An 18,587-nucleotide genomic window follows, 5' to 3' on the forward strand; every position below is an offset into this window, starting at 1 on the left:
TAAAGGGAAACACCACCAAATTTAAGTATTGCAATATGTTATTTCCATGGCCTGGGAAGGTCCAATCAATATTTATGAACGTGAGTTACTCTCTCTCACAGCCAGAAACCAGAAAAGTCAACAATATTCAGGAGGGAGACAGGATATGTGAGCTGTATGATTTGGGTGAAGTGGAAAATTAGTCCGGTTTTCTTTTACTGTACAAACTATGATCACTTAGAGCTTATATTCTATGAAACTGCTCGTTTAAATCCTGACATTTTCTGGTGCTCAGATGTTAAAAACGGCTAATTAATTTTGATTTGTTTAAGTTTGCAAATGTTGTTGCTAAAGCCTGGAAGAGAAGGCAAGGAAGTTTGTTTAATTAGTATTTATTTTGATTTCTTTTTTTCAGTCTTACACACTAAAATGTCTTTGTGAGTGATCCACGAACTTGGTCTTCCAAAAGGATGTTTCAGTTTATGTTTGCTGGATTCTGAGCCTGGCTTGCTCTGAATGTATGGTATCTCGTAAGCCCATGCGGACTAGGCATAACTGCTTGCATGATACAATATTAAAAATTCATTAATTCATTCATGCAATAAGTCTCAAACTTGTGATGTCATCAAGTATTAAGTCTGGAGCTGCTCCATGTTTTTGTGGACCCACAGAATGTTTAATTTCTTTTTTATTCCCAAATGAGCTTTATTCTATTGTAGTGTCCTCAGTTATGAAACAGGAAATGTCCCCATATGTAACCAGTGGACACAAGTGTTGTCTGTGCTGTGTTGATATGAAGAGGCCCAGACCGTGAATATCTTTGGAGGCGATCTCTGTTTATTCCTGACAAGTCTGACAGCAAGAGGTAAAAACAAAATCTTCCGTCAATTATGACCATGTAACTCGAGCCCCTCTTCCATGAAGTACAACTGCAAGAGGGGCGGCCATGTTACATTCAATTCAGGACAACAAAACACAGAAAACATACCTGACAGCAAGAGGTAAAAACGAAATCCTCTGTCAATTATAACCATATAACTCAAGCCCCTGCACAAATTAAGTGATACAGGAATATGTTAGCATAAAATTATCTTATAAACATAGCTTAACAACATGGAAATGACCACAAAAGCGATGTCACTTACCTCTCCCATGGAGTACAACAGCAAAAGGGGAGAGGTAAGACGGGTGACACCTCTTTATAGGTGGGGTACCCCAAAAGGTGAACGTAGGGGTACAGAAACTGAAAATCAAACGTTCCACATATTGACTATGGAGGCCTTAGCGTGTCAGATAATATCAAGTGAAACAAATTTTGTGTAATTACTCTGTTACACATATTACTACTGTATAATTGACCCTGTTACACATATACTCAGATCATTCCCCTGGGTGCTCTCGGTGTCGTCTCTTTCACAATTCATTGTCTGTGGCGCAGCTCCAGACTTCATACCTTGTGACATCACAAATTTGAGTTTTAGCACTCTAGTTTTTGGATTTGGGAGATAGCTGTTCATGTTTTTGGACTGTCTTATACCAAAGGAATAACATGTATGAATTTTGAAAAATGGGTGAAGTTCCCCTTTAACAACTACACTCAGCAGGACCTGATGGCACTTCATGGACTTGGACCTGTGACCCTCCACCTTTCGAAAAAGTGCTCTATAAAGTAGCTCATTACAGACAGAAAGAGGAATAAGCCATATTAGATGAAGCCTCAATGTGATGGGAAAACCCTGCTGCTGCTGCCACTGTGCCACAGCCTGTCACTATTTGGTGTACATGTGACGAGCATCTGCTAAAGAGAGGGTTTACATTACTGTAATGTCTAGTGTTAAAGAGATGCACGATTAGATTCGTCATTATTTACAGAAAAGTAGCCTTGGATTATGGTATACAGGATTACTTAATCCGTGACGCAGCAGAATAATAAGACAGTGCGCAATCTGCGTCGCAGGCAGTTTCATAAGGACAAACACCGGCAAGGTAAGCAACTGGTCACCGCTGCGTTTATTAAATATTATTTACTGTGTGGGCGTTTTATAACCGGGACACAACTGCTGAACCAACGTTAGAAACAGCACCTTAAAACTGAACAAACCAGTAAAGTTATTCGGCTGTAATTAGGTTGACATTATATGTTACGTTAGCTTGTTTGTAGCATTGTATGCTACATCTGTGAGTTTGGAGCTAACGTTCCAACCGTTTACATACAGCTGCACGTGCGGGCAGTTCAAATTTATAACCGGCGTAACGTTATGCTGATAATGTCGCGAGCTAATACAGTCAGCTAATGCTAAATTATGTCAGTTTGCTAACGTTAGCTTGGCTCATTATTTGGCTAGTTAAACGTTACCTAACGCTACAGTTCGTTATTTCATATTCCCAGGGCATTTATTTATATCAATACAGCCGTATAAAATGCATCCTGAATTATATATGTTACTTTTAATATACGTCGCAGCATATATTTGCTGCTCTGGGTGACAGCCCCTGCGTTAAATGACCAGCTAACATTATTGTTTTTGTTTTGCTAACTTAGTTGCCGCTTTGCTAGTTTGCTAGTTGTTCTCGGGCACCACCGTTGAATATCTTCTATTGACTCTTATTAAATGTGTTAACTAGAGGAACTGGACCTTACACGTGATGTTGCCTCTCTTGCAGCATGTTGCGTTTGCCTGTTCTGAGTCGGAGCCTCTTTCCACCAGCAATTGTCAAAGGAGGTGTGGCAGCAACTAACAATGGTAACAATATGCTAATTCATCAGCTGATTAGTTTTTCGTGCTTTGGTTAAATACAATGTGTGCCTTGTATTTAAGCAAAACACCCTGTTTGTTGTTAGTGGTGTGCAAGCACCAGAACCCTTGTCACTTTGTTCCACTGATGGATTATAGGCAGGATTACAGTCAGATTTGCCAGCTACCACATCTGGTGCCAGGCTGTTGCTGGCTCAATTTAGCCAATTAGTAGTCAGTGCCAGTCATTTGTTACACTTTGGAAAATCAGGGATTCATTGTAATATGATGTGATAGAGATATGATGCATTATGCAGCTGTTTTTTCCATTAAAAGTAACAGTACTTGGAAGAGAAGGTCTGCATAAATGTTTCATGTGTGTGCTTAAAGCTCGCACCGCAGCGACAGCAACAGCACCTGCTAGTAACCTACTGGAAGTGTTTGTGGATGGGAACCCTATCATGGTGGAGCCAGGAACCACCGTTTTGCAGGTAACATGCTAAATTCATCTGTACAGTCGCATGTGATAGAGAGCTCATTTCCTGACATCTTGAGTCATAATATTGGATCTAACACTGTGACTCAATTTTGTCACAGGCATGTGAGAAGGTAGGAGTGCAGATTCCTCGCTTCTGCTACCATGAGCGCCTGTCAGTTGCTGGAAACTGTCGCATGTGTCTTGTGGAGATAGAGAAGGTTCCTAAGGTATATTTTAGGCTGTGTATATTTGTGTTTTGCTTTTATTTTGGCAGCCAAGCTGGTCTTTCAGTATTTAGTTGCCTATTTTAACAGAGACAGAGTGTAAACTTTTATTCCATTTATCTTGTAGCCAGTGGCAGCCTGCGCTATGCCTGTCATGAAAGGCTGGAACATTTTAACCAACTCTGACAAAACAAGAAAGGCCAGGTAAAATCAAACTCACAAGTAAGACATTGTATACCCTGTTGTTCTCTGATAATAACACATATTTGTCCTGTAGAGGTCATATTGCCTTATAATTACTGCCAATTGTCTGTGGGACTAAAATAAAGTTCCCAAACCTCCCGCTTCAAATAATTATATTCACAACTGTTCTTTGATTTTACACAGAGAGGGTGTGATGGAGTTCCTACTGGCTAACCACCCATTAGACTGTCCAATTTGTGATCAGGGAGGAGAGTGTGATCTACAGGTAAAAGATCATCGTAACCCGTGTACAGTAGATGAGTTAATCATAGACATGAGTGTGAATATGACACACATTCTTTTTAAATCATTTATAAATATGAGATTGACTAATAAGACCGAATACCGTTTTTGTTTGAAGGACCAGTCCATGCAGTTTGGCAGTGACCGGAGCCGCTTCACAGAGGGCAAAAGAGCTGTGGAAGACAAAAACATCGGCCCTCTTATCAAAACCATTATGACTCGCTGCATCCAGTGCACTCGCTGTGTGCGGTGAGTCATGCATCAATATCTAGAGTAAGCTGAGTTGCTGTGTAAATTTAGATTATTGAAAATAAATATTTTTTGCTCCTGTAGCTTCGCCAGTGAGATTGCAGGTGTGGAGGACCTGGGCACCACTGGCAGAGGCAACGACCTGCAGATTGGGACCTATGTGGAGAAGATGTTCATGTCGGAGTTATCTGGGAATGTTATTGATATATGCCCAGTGGGGGCCCTGACCTCTAAACCATATGCATTCACTGCACGCCCGTGGGAGACCAGGTTTGTGGAGTGTACACTACATTTTGATTAACATTTTAGTCATAGGTTAATTTTTACACTCATGTGTCGTTTGGTTTTCTGCAGGAAGACTGAGTCCATTGATGTTTTGGATGCTGTTGGCAGCAACATTGTGGTGAGCACTCGCGGGGGTGAAGTGATGAGAATCCTGCCTCGTCTCAATGAGGATATTAATGAGGAGTGGATCTCAGACAAAACCAGGTTCTTGTCTAATCACACAAAGATTCCCTCACAGACAGATTTGTGTATGATGTTTGCATCAATGCTGAACTCATCCTTGCTTCCATCCTGACAGGTTTGCATATGATGGACTCAAAAGGCAGAGGCTTATTCAACCAATGGTGAAAAATGAGTCTGGGCAGTTGGTTCCAACATCCTGGGAAGATGTGCTGACTCGAGTTGCTGGAGCAGTATGTGATTTATAATGAAATGGCCTTCTGTATCAGACAGTGCATGATAATTTGCCACTTGTTGTTTCAACTCAGGCTGTCCTAAATAACACCTGTTTTATCTGACAGCTGCAAGGAGTTAAAGGAAACGATGTTGCTGCTGTTGTCGGAGGTTTGGTGGACGCAGAGGCTCTCATTTCCCTGAAAGATTTGCTGAACAGTTTGAACAGTGAAAACCTGTGCACTGAGGAGGCGTTCCCAATGACTGGAGCTGGGTAAGGCCACAGACTAACTGTAAAACTGAACATGGGACAAAGCCAATTTAATTTGCCCTGATGTTAAAGGGTGTGTCCAGCTGCGTTCTTTTCTGTGCTTCAAAAATGGAAACCCTCAGTCAGCTGCTAGCAAAAAGCAGTGACGTAGGTTACAGTGCTGATGCCCTCCCTAAACAACTTGCAGCTGTTTGCTGAGGTTCACATGGAGAGAGAAGATGGTGTTTGCTATACACTGCATTTGTACTGTGTGAACACATTTATAGTCAGTGTATTACCTACAGTTAGCTGGCGGTTGGCATGCTCACAGTTTGGAGAAGCAGACAGGAGTACCTGGGCACAGAAATTAAAGAATGTACAGCTGAGGACACTATGTTAATTTGGTTCTGAAAGTCACACAATAACCAGACTAACTAACCAATCAGAGATAGAGGTAGACAAGTAACTTCTCAATGTTCTGCAAGGTAAAATTACCGTTTTTGTCAAAGGAATCTGGCTGCTAAGGACGGGGGCAGCAGCAAAACGTATTTAAGCCACCTAAAAAAAGGACCACCTAAAATAAAATCAGTATCACTTCAAATGTATGCTATGTTTAGAATATTTTTACAGCTTTACCTTGCTGTCATACAGCCCTTTCTATCAGGGAGCTGAAGCCGTTTTATCCATCTGTGCTCTCTTCAAAGCAATCAGACTCCACCAGACAGAAACAGTAATTTTACCTCTCAGCACATGGGAGTTGCTGGTCTACTGCTGCCTCAATCGTTTAATTTGTTTGTGTTATTGTGTGACTTTCTGAACCAAACTAATGTGGCATCCACAGCGGTACATAAGGTTATATGAAGCAACGTCATCATGCAGAAACCTATTTCAGGTTACACTGGAAATGGCTTTTAGAAGGGCTTGGGAAAATAGCATTTTGAGGCTACAACATACATACTTCATCAAATATATGAACTTAAAGATTTTAATAAATAAGGAACACGACCAGAAACTTCCAGACTAATACAAAAACTTCAGGAATAAAATGGAGCTGCCCTTTAAGTTTCTGTTTTTACCTTGGCTTCTTTAGATCTGACCTGCGTTCAAACTATCTTCTTAACACTGGGATCGCTGGTATTGAAGAAGCTGACCTGCTGCTCCTGGTTGGCACACACCCACGCTATGAGGCTCCTCTGTTCAATGCAAGAATCAGAAAAGGGTATGTTAAATGCTCCAAATACAGTATCTCAGTATCGAACTAGTATATCTGAGTTATGTTAAACAGAGATGTATGTTCTTTAATATGATTTTTATATCTATGGTACAGCTGGCTTCACAATGAGTTGCAAGTGGCTCTTGTGGGGACGAAAGTGGACCTAAGTTACACATATGACCACCTTGGGGAGTCTGCCACAGTGCTTCAGGAAATTGCATCAGGATCTCATCCGTTCTGCCAGGTAACAGTCTGAGCATTCCCAGGGGCGAATTCACAAAAGGATTGCGTGGCTTTGCAGATGCTGATTCTGCACAAATAAAACAAAAAGAAAATGTGCAAGTCTCAAAGGCCCTGCAAAGGTTGAAATGCACCCTTGACTGCACTTCCAAGCAAATAGCATCATGGTGCTGGTGTTATTTGCACACATTTAAACAAGGTAATATGCATACATTTGGCAGAAATTGGCCCCCTTTCTATGCAAATGAGCCTCAAAAACAGACCAAAAGTATTAGTGTCTTCAGAGAGTTTGATGGTAACTGATGTATTAAATTAATTTTTTCCTTTTTCCTCCACTTCAAATCATGCCATCTTCTTTTACAGTGTGTGTTTTAAAACACCAACAGCACAGACAGACTGGGATTTTAAATTCCAATATGGTTTCTCTCTGTCATGTTTAAATTCCTTCCTGAAAGTTGAGAAATGCTCCACACCTCGCCAGTCAGGACCTGTAGCTCGAGTTTTCGTTGTCTCTCTGCCTACTGTGTTCGTAGTGCAAAATTTACATTAATACTTTGCCACATAGATAATCGCACTCAGATGCAAAACTTAATGGCTGTGTCTGCGCTGTAATATCGTTAGCACAATACACTTTGTGAATGGAATCTTGAGAAAGGGCAGATAGCGCTTGAAAGTGGTGCTGCAATCCATTCTCAATGAAGTCCCCCCTGAATAATACAATGAATGTTATCAGTCAAACTGAATGTCTTTTCAGTTTTTTTTGTGTCGTTTATCTCCTCTTAAAGGTCTTGGCTAAGGCAAAGAATCCCGTTGTTGTGGTTGGAAGCAGTTGTCTGCAGAGAGAGGACGGGGCCGCGATAATGGCCGCTGTGTCAACCATTGCCCAGAACGCTCGAGTCAGCAGTGGCGCGGAGGAAACCTGGAAGGTTCTCAATGTGCTTCACAGGTCATAGTCATGGAAAATTAAGAGGAAAAGCTTCTGGTAAGAGGAGTGTTCAAGAGGGATGTTTACTGTACAATGTGTGCTGTTTTGCCCATGTCTTCAGGGTTGCCAGTCAAGTGGCTGCACTCGATCTTGGGTACAAGCCAGGAGTGGAGGCTATCAGGAAGAACCCACCCAAAGTTCTGTTTCTTCTCGGAGCTGATGCAGGCTGCATCACTCGCCAAGACCTCCCCAAGGATAGCTTCATAATTTATCAAGGTCAGCTCTTTTACTGCACAGCAGCAGAAGCTCTTTCATTTACATTAGACTAATTTATGTATGGCATATGTAAGAGGCAGTGTAAGTCCTGATCATTTTTTACATGTAAAGAGCTGTTACAAAGGAAAAACCTGAGTAAAGACACCTAAATGAACCCAGTGCACAAAGTGTTCGACAGTTCCATCCCATTCATCAAAATATAAAGAGGGAATATCTTCAGTAAAAATGGTTTTTGTCCCTCCAGTAGAGCATCAAACTTTTTCTTACTTTGTTTAAATGATTTGTGCAGGTCACCATGGCGATGCCGGTGCACCAATGGCTGATATCATTCTTCCTGGAGCTGCATACACTGAGAAATGTAGCACCTATGTGAACACTGAGGGCCGTGCCCAGCAGACCAAAGTGGCTGTGACGCCCCCAGGCATGGCTAGGGAGGACTGGAAGATCATCAGAGCCATATCTGAGGTGAACTACAATTAAAAAATAACCAGCTTATACAAAATAATAAGAAACAGGACTAAATGCTGTGTTTTTTTCCCGTCCCTTTTTAAGCTTGCTGGAGTGACTCTGCCATATGACACCCTTGATGAAGTGCGTAACAGGCTGGCAGAGGTTTCCCCAAATCTGGTGCGATATGATGATGTTGAGGAGGCCAACTACTTTAAGCAGGCTAATGAACTGTCTAAGGTCAGCTGTTATCTTCCTCCAGCATGTGTTGTTGATTAAAGAGGAGGTACTAATAAAGCTTCATTTAAATGTATTCAGTTAGTTTATCTTAGTTTGCTTCATGCTGTTCTTATCTCTTTCAGGCAGTGAACCAGGCTGTCCTTACTGAACCTTTAGTCCCTCCACAGCTTACTGTGAAGGACTTCTATATGACAGGTGGGTCACTAGTGCTCCGATACTCCTCTCATGCAACCCAGTCTTAATGTTATCTGTTATCCAAAATCCTCCAGGAAACACAGCAGTGTTGCATCAATTCTTAAATGTTGACAGGGAGAAATGCTAATAATACTAATACCACATAATTGGCAATCTTATTATTTGACCTTATTAGCTGCTGTTACATGAGCTTTTTTCTCACTGAATGAAATAAATCCAAATGAAAATTCCCACTAAGGTGTTACATTATCGCTGAATAAATTAATCAGTTAAGGTGTCCTGTGTACATGTCAGTCATCAGAGGAAGGTTTCTTTGAAGAACAATACAAAATCCAGCTCTCCAAGCTGAGCAAAGATTTAGGGATGTTTACTGCTGTGCTTCCTGTTGAAGAAAGTGTTTGTTATTTCTGCTGTTAAGGAGGAAATCCACTTGCAGCACCTCTGTAAGTGTTCTGTTTATATTACAGATTTTTATTTGACATTGTTAATGGGTGAGGTTTAGAACCACCACGAAACATCTATCACAATTAGTCATCTGGATTCTGATTGAGCTCTTACTTACATTAGTATAGATTATTATCAGAATAGTTTAGTTTATTGGATTTATAAGAGGACAGTGTGCAATGACATTAATCATTTACAAGAAATGAAAACATGGTTGCACCAGATTTAGCGAAACACTAATCTCCATCTCTACATCTGTCCTACATTTAACAAGTAGACGCAATAAATAAGAATAAAATTCAAGGTGCAATGCATACTACAGTAAATCCATGTGCCTGACATAATAGAGGCAGTATGTACACACTGCATAGTACAAAATACAATATACCTACCTTGTAAAGTGATGAGGTTACTGGTGCTGATGCCTTACATAATAAAAACAATTAGTACACACTGTACAGACCAGAATACAATATGAAATGTACAATAACTAAAAGCTTAAAGCTTTCTTTTATGTGCAGCGAATGTGATACCATAGTTAGATCTCAATGTTATTACCATTATTTACAGTGGCATGAACATTTGGAGAGCTAATGGTAATTGTATATTAGGAGAGAACAGAAACATGTCCGAGCGCTACGGCTAAGAGGGTCAAAATCTAAAAAAACAATGAGGTCATGAGGCCATTAAAATCATCGGAGCATAATATGTGTTCAGCAAATTTCATAGCAATTTCAGTAGTATGAGATATCCTGTGTGTCGACGCTTGTTGCCAAAAATAATAGTAAAACAAACTACAGAAAACAAAAAGGACAAAAAAATAGTAGAGTGAAATAATGTGATCATGGAAAGGCTCCTCTGTAGAAAAAACAATGTCAATGGCATCTGCAAAATTCATATGCCGTATGCTCACTGAAATTCCTAAATCATTTTTGAATTACATGAATTCATGATTTTTTAAATTAAATTATTGTCATATCCTGGTAAAGAGAAAAAAAAAATCCAATATATACCTAGCTACCTAGCTGCTGTAAGTACTTTCCGTCAGCATCTTTCATTTCCTTTGCCTCACTGCTTGTGTTTATGTTCATGAAAATCTGCTTTAATTTTTATTCTCTATACATTTAAATTCTTAATCACAATATATTTTTACAACCAAATATGACAGAATTTAGTTTGTAGCACTACTTCTATGAGTTTGATGCAGACAAAATGCTTCTTGGTTTAAAGCTGATAGTCCTATTTAACTACAAAATAAAACAAGTAACAGACTGTTCCAAATATTATCATATTATCTGTATGTTGGTTATCACACAAGCATAATACAACACATAGTGACATATTCATCCTTGAATATAATACTATTGCAACACCAGACTCAGCAGCACTATTGTTACACGTACAACATTGGGCTTTAAATGCATATCTTCAAGCAAAGTAAGCACAACGATTTTAATTCATAGCATCATGAACACCTATTGATTTTCCAGTTAAGACACATTATAATGTTGAATTTTGGTGTGCCGATTTTAAATTTGCTCTCCATCTTTACTCACAGATCCGATAAGCAGAGCCTCCCAGACGATGGCCAAGTGTGTGAAAGCCGTCAAAGAGGGAGCTCAAGCTGTGGACGAGCCGGCTATATGCTGAAGCACAAATGATAGCCATCCAGTCCATGAAAAGAAAAAAAAAATTATACGCACAATTTTACTATTTGCACATTCCTAGAAATGTATTTATTTGGACTGTTTTATTCCAAGTAGATGCCTCATCATCTATGCACATTATGGACCGAACATACTTTACTAACCTGCTGAAACTTGTGTACGTGCTACTTGCAGAGTGAATATGTACGTTTAGGCTTGACCAAATCTCCAAAGATGCACTCCTCACAGTTTATGTTTACCTGTTAGGTAGGTGTGACCAAAGATTTAAAGTCCCTAGGCATCAAAGGTAAATTTAGTTTCTCATCTTCTTGAAATTAATATTAAAAGTGTTATATTTTCCTAAAAGTATTTGGAGCATAGTGTTACAAGTGTATATATTTATGTGATATTTAATGAACCAGTTTTCTGTAGCAAGACTAATGAATATTTGCAACCACCTATTCAAGTTTGTGCTGCTATTAAAAAATGTTAAAAGTGTCAAAAAATATGTGCTGCTGATATGGAAGCCATTGTCCTTGTTTGATGTGACACAAGTCAACTTTTCCAGTCTCGAGCTCCTGTATGTGCCTGGCACGTGGTCCATCATCAGTGAACAGCGGCAACAGTGGCAGCAGGGCTGGTAACTCATTCATATGGAGGACGATAGCCGTGGTCCAGGTGGATCTCACACTGAAACACTTTGCAGGACCTCTCAGTCAATATGATTAAACACAGCTGCTTTAACTGAGAAAATTGTAAACGGCACTGTCATCTACACAAACTGCAATTTCTGTCATAAAGAGATTAACATGACATTTCTACACTGTAGGGGCTTTTAAGAAAGTTGAATTTCCAATATGGTAGGAGAGGTTGTTGTTGTTGAGCGGATTGTTGTCATGTCCCCGCAGTGCCTGTAGTGGTGCTGTGAGGAGTCTGCTGTGGATCCAACAAAAATCCTCAGCAGCCTGCCTACTGCTTGTAATTTGCTCTGGATAGCCTATATTCAAATGCATCCTTATTTCAAGATATACCGAGCTCGATGAAGATCACTGTTATTATCCTGTCTCGAATATCGATGCACAAATAGCCTAGCTGATTCTAATAGACATTTCGGCCGTCTATCTGGAGCGAATACCTTACACAGCCCATACCAATTCAAGGTAAGCGAAATCGTATACAGCCTCGGTCTCGATTTCTGAGTGTGCCGTTTTGCGAGGGCTTCGAGCGGCCAGGCGTTCAACTAGAGGCCGCTGTGCTACCGAGGCTAATAGGCCTCCTATTAATGACTTATTTATTTTTATAACTTGTGATTTTACTAAATGACTCTGTGCCTTAAGGAGATACAGAAAATTATGCAATGTTTAAAGTCTTAAGCCCTATAGCCTGCTAATGTCACATTATGTAACGATAGTGGCTATAATTCATATCGATTATTAACGGAGGCCTTCGGGGACAGGCCTTAAGCCTCGTATGTAGACCCTTTGTTTGAAAGTATTTGACCATAAATGTATCGCGTTTATTTACACAAAAATCCCACGATTGAGGGCAAGTATTGCTTGTCATGTATGAATACGCTTGCATTTTTCTTAATGAAACTAAACTGAAAATAGACCTTTTATAGTGTTGCCATTTGCTGATGTTTCCGTTTCCTGGTTAGCTACCGCCTACTAATTTGTGTTTTTAGCTTTGATAGCGTGTTAGCTAACTAGCAAATTGGACTTTTCGCGTCTGGTAAAACTTGATAAAATGTATTGCTGCTTAAAGATGGATAAAGTTGTGTCTTATGGATCAGGACACGGGAGTATGTGTCACGTAGATACGCTCACAGTATCACAGGGTAAAGTTTCACATCTGTACATCGGCTCCAGGCTAACGCTAGCATGCTAGCTCCCCAGGCTCTTAACGGTAGTTACGATGGTTAGTCACCGTTTGCTGCCTGTCCGGTTCTCCGCACCTAAAGTTGTTAACGTTAACCCAGGCTGTTATAAATGACTCTTAGCCACCCTGCCCTCATGTGTCCAACATGTACCTCAGCTGTCAGAGCCGTAGCGCTGTCAAGACCATCTTGAAAACACACAATTAAAGTTAAAAGTAGCGGCTAAGCTACTACTGAAGCTTGGCAGCTAATGCTACAATTATTGCTCCAGTGTATTGAGACATAACGTTTCCCGGAGCATCCTGTTTGCATGCTTTGGCACTAAGAAGCGTTTCATTAATAGAAGGGTTCGTGTTTTTTTTATGAATGGAAAAAAGCGACTTTTTTATTAAGTTATATGAGTGTTCAGCTAGTTTTGCAATGATGCCTTCACACCGGCGGGTGACCGTTCTAGTTTGTCATGCACACCGCTGTCATGCAATATACTGTTTTACCGCCATCGCATTATCTTGTAAGTGGTAGTTTGGAGAATAATTGGATGGACTGTTGCATAAAAGTACCTATTCTCTGTTTACCACCGTTTCACATGGAGATATTTAGAAAATGAGAAGGTGTGACAGCAACTAGCAGTCAGAAATTTCTGTCTAGACTATGTTTTCAAAGATAATGTGCAGTCCAATAATTTAATGAACAAGCTGTTATGAAATCAGTCTTGAAATGTTATTTAATTTTTGACATTCCACCAAATAATATTGCATAATTATGTGGGCGTCCTGAATTTTTATTCCCATTAAATACCTATATTAGCTATTAAACAGTCTTCTGATGTAGAGGTGACTACTTCCCTGCCTCTCAGCGTGCGCAGTTACCTCCTCAGTATGAAGTGTTAGTGATGTAATTCTTGGTTTCCCCTGACTTTATCCCATCAGCTGATGTTGTCAAGAACAAGAGTCACGTGATGTATGAAGGCAAACACATACACTTCTCAGAGGTGGACAATAAGCCGTTGTGCTCGTACAGCCCAAAGCTGTGCAAGCAGCGCAGACTAAACGGCTATGCTTTCTGTATCCGGCACGTTCTGGAGGATAAGACAGCCCCCTTCAAGCAATGTGAATATGTGGCCAAGTACAACAGCCAGCGTTGTACCAACCCCATCCCCAAGTCTGAGGACCGCAGGTGTGTATGTCTGTGTACATGTGTTGCATATTCTCCTGTGCTGTGCAGAAAACATTACGCTGTGCACAGTGTGCTGAGGATGTGTTCTTGTTTTCCAGATACTGTAACAGCCACCTGCAGGTTCTGGGCTTTATCCCCAAGAAGGAGCGGAAAAAGAAACATGATGCTTTGGAGGAAATGCGCTCACGGGCTCACCTGGAGTCAGTGGCTCTCAATATAACTGTGCCCTCACTAGCTCTGAAAGCTCCCAATGGTCTAGATGAACTTCCGCCATCTCCTCCCTGTTCACGCCTGTTGCCCCTCCCTGATGGGGAACTCCTGGACCCTTTTGCCTTTTATGAGGATGACACAGATGGGGAGGAGGTGGGTACTCCTCGGAAGGGCAGCGCCATCAAGAAGAAAATACAGAGTCGGCTGGTGGTCAGTCAGAAACTCTGCCATGACACGGACCTCTTCCAGCCACCCCCTGAGCACTTTAGTCCCTCCCCTGCCCCCCGTGTCCACCCCTCCTCGCCACTCAACACTCATCTCCCACGGCAGCAGTCAGGTCTCCTCCACCCGCCCCAGCACTCCAGCGTGACTTCCTTCATCTTCCCAGGACAGCAGCAGGGTTTATTATGCAATCCACCACCACCTCAGACGGTCAACTTTCTGCCTCCAGGGATGCCCGCTAATGCAGCACCCAGTCCAGTGCAACCCTCTGGGCCATCACTCAGCAGGAAAATGCCTTTCACTGCGACTCACTTGCCTGTCAGTTGCAAGGACAGTGGCAGTAACAATCAGCGGCACATGGTTGTCATGCGTCCCGCTGCCTTCTCACCTTCTGCCAGCTGCCTGGCCAGGTTGCAACATCTGGTGCAGCTCTGTGCCAAGAGACACCAGGAGCACGGAGACCTCTTTCCTCATCTAGGTGCTTAATTTAAATGCATTTACCTCACTTATAAATTCATGTGCAGTTTTAATGGACTGTGTAAGATAGTTTAGACATAGTGTAACAACTGACATTTGCCGAGACAGATGAGCTGCTCTAACAGATTCTTTTCCAGGACTGGACTGGTCAGAAGACAGTGCTGACGATGATGATGATGAAGAGGAGGAGGCAGAGACATTTGTTCCTTTCCAGAGCTCCTGGAGACCACAGAATGGGTTAGTATCCTAGTACCACAGTATAAACTTGGAACCAGTGAGGCTTCTCGTAATGACCGCTATTAATTGTTTTCTAAATAGGTTGGAAGACGACAGCGGTTCCTCGCGGAGAACACGGCTACTAAGGCTTTGCTCGTACCTCCAGGAGAAATACAAGCACATGTGCAGGCAGGAGAGGGCGAGTATCCGTCAAAAGAGATACCGCTATGCCTTCCGCAAAGCCTTGCTGCACGCTGCCAGTAACAACCCCGATTGTGCTGGGCAGCTGATCCAGGAGTTACGTGGTGCCTCTCGAAGCTCCTCGAGGTATTCTCACAAGTGTCACAATCTGTAAAGACTAACATGAATACAGTAAGATCAAAGTAGTTGAAACCTGACAAATGTGTTACTGCTGTCTGCTCAGTCCTGGATCTGTGTGTCTCTACAGTGTGGCTCCAGTCAGGCAGCAGAACACAGATACGGGGACCTGCACTGGCAGCACAAAGGGCCAAGCCTGCAACAACAGGGCTCTGCCCTTCACTCGACACTGCTTTCAGCGTATCCTTTCCACCACAGCACTGGCTGTACAGCTGGTTGCTTCAAGTGCAGAAGAATGGTTGTGATTCTGTTATCTAATTGAAAATCCAGGTTTATCAGTTCCAGTCGTACATGTTTTTTTAATTGACTCACTGTGATGTCAAATATCCCTTTGTGATGGAGTACCACCATCACATGCTTTTCGCCCAGTTGTATTGTGTTATTTCCTTTATTGTCCTCTGTAGACATTCTGTTGAATCGTTCCCAGCAGCTCTTTGCTAGTTGCACAGCCAAATTTGCAGATGGTCAGCAGTGCTCCATCCCTGTGTTTGATATCACGCACCAGACACCACTCTGTGAAGAGCATGCCAAAAAAATGGTGAGTTCAGTATTCATGGGACAATTTTAACATTTTGGTGTGCTTTTTTTTTGCCAAATTAGATGACAAGATCGATATATGTCCTTAGCTTAGTTTAGCTTAGCTTAGCACAAAGACTGGAAACAAGGGGAAACAGCTAGCCTGGCTCTGTCCAAGGGTAACAAAATCCACCCACCAGCACCTCTAACTCTCACTAATTAACAGGTTGCAGCTTGTATCCAGTTGCCCAGCAACCAGCAGAGAAGTTATTGATCCCAACCAAAAATAGCTCATCACATAACCCCCTGTGAAATGTATTTTTTGGATGAAAAGACAAAGGAGACAAAATGTCTGTAGCTTTAGATGTGCTGGTATGTGGGTTTTGTTACATTTGGACACACCCAGGCTAGCTGTTTCCCCTTGTTTCCAGTCTTTATGCTAAGCTAAGCTAACTAGCTGCTGGCAGTAGCTTCATATTTAGTGTTTAGTTAGTAGTCTTCATTCTTTGGGACTGCTCTGTTTGAGTCCACATGGGCTGTTGTTATGATGACTCAATGTTCATCCGTACACACCACCCAGGATAACTTCCTGCGAGGGGATGGTAACCGACGAGTGCAGCACCAGCAGCAGCAACAGCGAAAGCCACGTAAAAAGACCAAACCACCGGCGCTCACCAAAAAACACAAGAAGAAGAGGAGGAGAGGGCCGCGGAGGCCTCAGAAACCCATCCCTCCAGCGTTGCCACAGGGGAACCTGGGAATGCCTTCTACAAGCCTAGCAATGCCCTCACAGGCCAGCATCAGGTGAGCTGCACTCATGTCTCTACACTGTTGACTTAAAAATTTAGTGTGGGAGATCAGGTGTCAGGGGAATACCCTCAGTCACAGGTGCTCATGTCACACGTGTTTGAACAGCTTCTTCTTGACAATAGCATGTTGTGTTTCTTCACTGAGCTCTTTTGTCTCGTTTTTGTGACAGAAGCCCGTCGACTCCAGAACTGAGTACGGAAGAGCTTCCTGATGATATCACCAATGACATGGCAGACATTCCAAATGACCTTGAGCTAAACCAGGAGGATTTCTCCGACGTGTTACCCAGACTACCCGATGATCTGCAGGACTTTGACTTGTTTGAAGGTTGTCATATGGCTCATTCTTTGATGTGTGTACTCACAAAGTCCCTGTGTGTGATTCTATAATGATAAATGTGTGTATTCGTAGGTAAGAATGGGGATTTGTTGCCCACCACGGAGGAGGCTGAGGAGCTGGTGCGTGCGCTGCAGGCTATGGGCTCCTACCCGGACTCTTTGGTGTGCCTGACCTCCATGGGCGACCTGGCCCCATCTGAAGGAGTGGACCACCGCGCCATGACTGTGTTCCCTGGTCCGGTCCAGCCGGGGGGCATGGGGGACCTGCTAAACAGCCGCATGCCTACAGAGAACTTCACCAGCCTCGAGCTGGAGGACAATCTACTGCAGTCCACTGGGGGTCACTTTCCCCCCTCGCCGCCATCTCAGCCTGCTAACCAGCCCCAGACGTCGGGCTCCAACCTGACCTCATCTTCTTCTACAGTAGCCCCTTCCACCACCTCCCTGCTCACTCAGACCTCCATAACAGAGCGAACGTTTTCCCGGACACACACATCCCATGTGCTGGCCAAGTCGGATGCGCCCACGTCATCTCCCCAAGGCAGCCACTACGGCAGTGAGCACGTGCCATCCCCATACAGTGACCACATATCTTCTCCCCACGCCAGCTCCTTCCAGACAGACACCCCTCTATTGCTAGAAGTTCCTCTCAGCGGGGTGCCAGGACCCCCACGCTCATCATGGAACAATCTCCCTCTCCCCCTCACGGACCCCACGCAATTTGGCAATCTCATAGGACCAGAGAGCCATCTCATATCCACCTCTCTGTCCACACCGCCGGCCACCACCCACTCTGTGACGCTGCAGCCGATGGCTGCTCTCTCAGCGATGCCCCAGAGTGGCCTGGCAGGTTTAACGACCTCCCCCGCCCCCTCGTCCTCCCTCCCATCCTCCTCACATGATCATCTGACCTCCACACAGCCCAAGCAACAGCTCCCACAGTTCAGCGCGGCCTTTGGCCATCAATTGGCCTCCCACAGTGGCATCCCAAAAGACGTGCAGCCCAGCCACAGCTCCACAGCGCCCCCCGCTGGCTTTTCTATAGTTAGTGCCACCGCTGCAAGTGCCAACAGCGCCACACCACCTTTCACGCAAAGTAAATGAGAGCCTGCAGCGGCTGCATGACGGTCTGTGGACTCACAGTCACTTATTACCCAGTCGACTGGCTCCTGATTGACCACCCCTCTTCATCTGCTACATGTGTGCAATGTGGTAATAGTGCACTATTTGATAATGAATTTGCACAACCTCAGATTTTCCTCAATCTTTTCTGTTTTTGTTATTTTACTCTGTAGCCAGGCGGTCTCTGGGATTCTAAGTCAGTGTGAGTCCACTTGTTTGATGCCTTGTGGTTTCGTCAGCAGGGGGTAACAGTCGGATTTTGCGATGAAAAAGCGGGTGAAAATTGGCGGAAGGACCTTAGCAGAGATTAATCTGTCACAGTGCTCAGAATTCATCGACGCAGAAGCCTCAATCAGTGGTCGGTTTGTTTGCTTTGCCAGTTAAAGTCCTGTCTCTAAATGATCAACTGTACCCTGCCTTGCTCAGATAGCCATTGCATTTTTTTAATTTCCCACCTGTTTCATACACTGCTTCTGTCACCCTCTGAAAAACAAAGAGTACAGGTTGTGATATTTGTGACCCATTATGTTTCAAAGCTATT

The 18,587-nt window shown here is 42.9% G+C and overlaps 2 protein-coding genes across 3 annotated transcripts; both read left to right on the top strand.

Annotated features, from left to right (window-relative positions):
* Positions 1-1,693: 1,693 nt before the first annotated feature.
* LOC117251809 (NADH-ubiquinone oxidoreductase 75 kDa subunit, mitochondrial) lies at positions 1,694-11,211 on the top strand. Its single transcript, XM_033618365.2, has 19 exons — positions 1,694-1,965; positions 2,644-2,723; positions 3,105-3,205; positions 3,312-3,419; positions 3,544-3,620; positions 3,804-3,885; positions 4,021-4,151; positions 4,236-4,421; positions 4,506-4,640; positions 4,735-4,849; positions 4,958-5,103; positions 6,170-6,298; positions 6,407-6,536; positions 7,318-7,478; positions 7,579-7,733; positions 8,023-8,198; positions 8,286-8,420; positions 8,543-8,615; positions 10,618-11,211. The coding sequence occupies exons 2-19, from the start codon at positions 2,645-2,647 to the stop codon at positions 10,707-10,709; spliced, it is 2,211 nt and encodes a 736-aa protein (XP_033474256.1). The 5' UTR covers positions 1,694-1,965; position 2,644; the 3' UTR covers positions 10,710-11,211.
* Positions 11,212-11,257: 46 nt separating this feature from the next.
* On the top strand, positions 11,258-18,161 carry ino80da (INO80 complex subunit Da). 2 transcript variants are annotated; one of them, XM_078174515.1, is made up of 10 exons: positions 11,258-11,383; positions 13,511-13,757; positions 13,856-14,667; positions 14,804-14,903; positions 14,985-15,209; positions 15,331-15,440; positions 15,665-15,798; positions 16,357-16,580; positions 16,759-16,913; positions 16,998-18,161. In XM_078174515.1, the coding sequence occupies exons 1-10, from the start codon at positions 11,359-11,361 to the stop codon at positions 18,026-18,028; spliced, it is 3,063 nt and encodes a 1,020-aa protein (XP_078030641.1). In that variant the 5' UTR covers positions 11,258-11,358; the 3' UTR covers positions 18,029-18,161. The 2 variants fall into 2 exon arrangements, with proteins under 2 accessions (XP_078030641.1, XP_078030640.1); XM_078174514.1 differs by having other exon boundaries at positions 11,259-11,383; positions 16,756-16,913.
* Positions 18,162-18,587: the final 426 nt, after the last annotated feature.

Source organism: Epinephelus lanceolatus, chromosome 14 (genome assembly GCF_041903045.1).
Source record: "Epinephelus lanceolatus isolate andai-2023 chromosome 14, ASM4190304v1, whole genome shotgun sequence".
NCBI classification, from domain to species: domain Eukaryota; kingdom Metazoa; phylum Chordata; class Actinopteri; order Perciformes; family Serranidae; genus Epinephelus; species Epinephelus lanceolatus.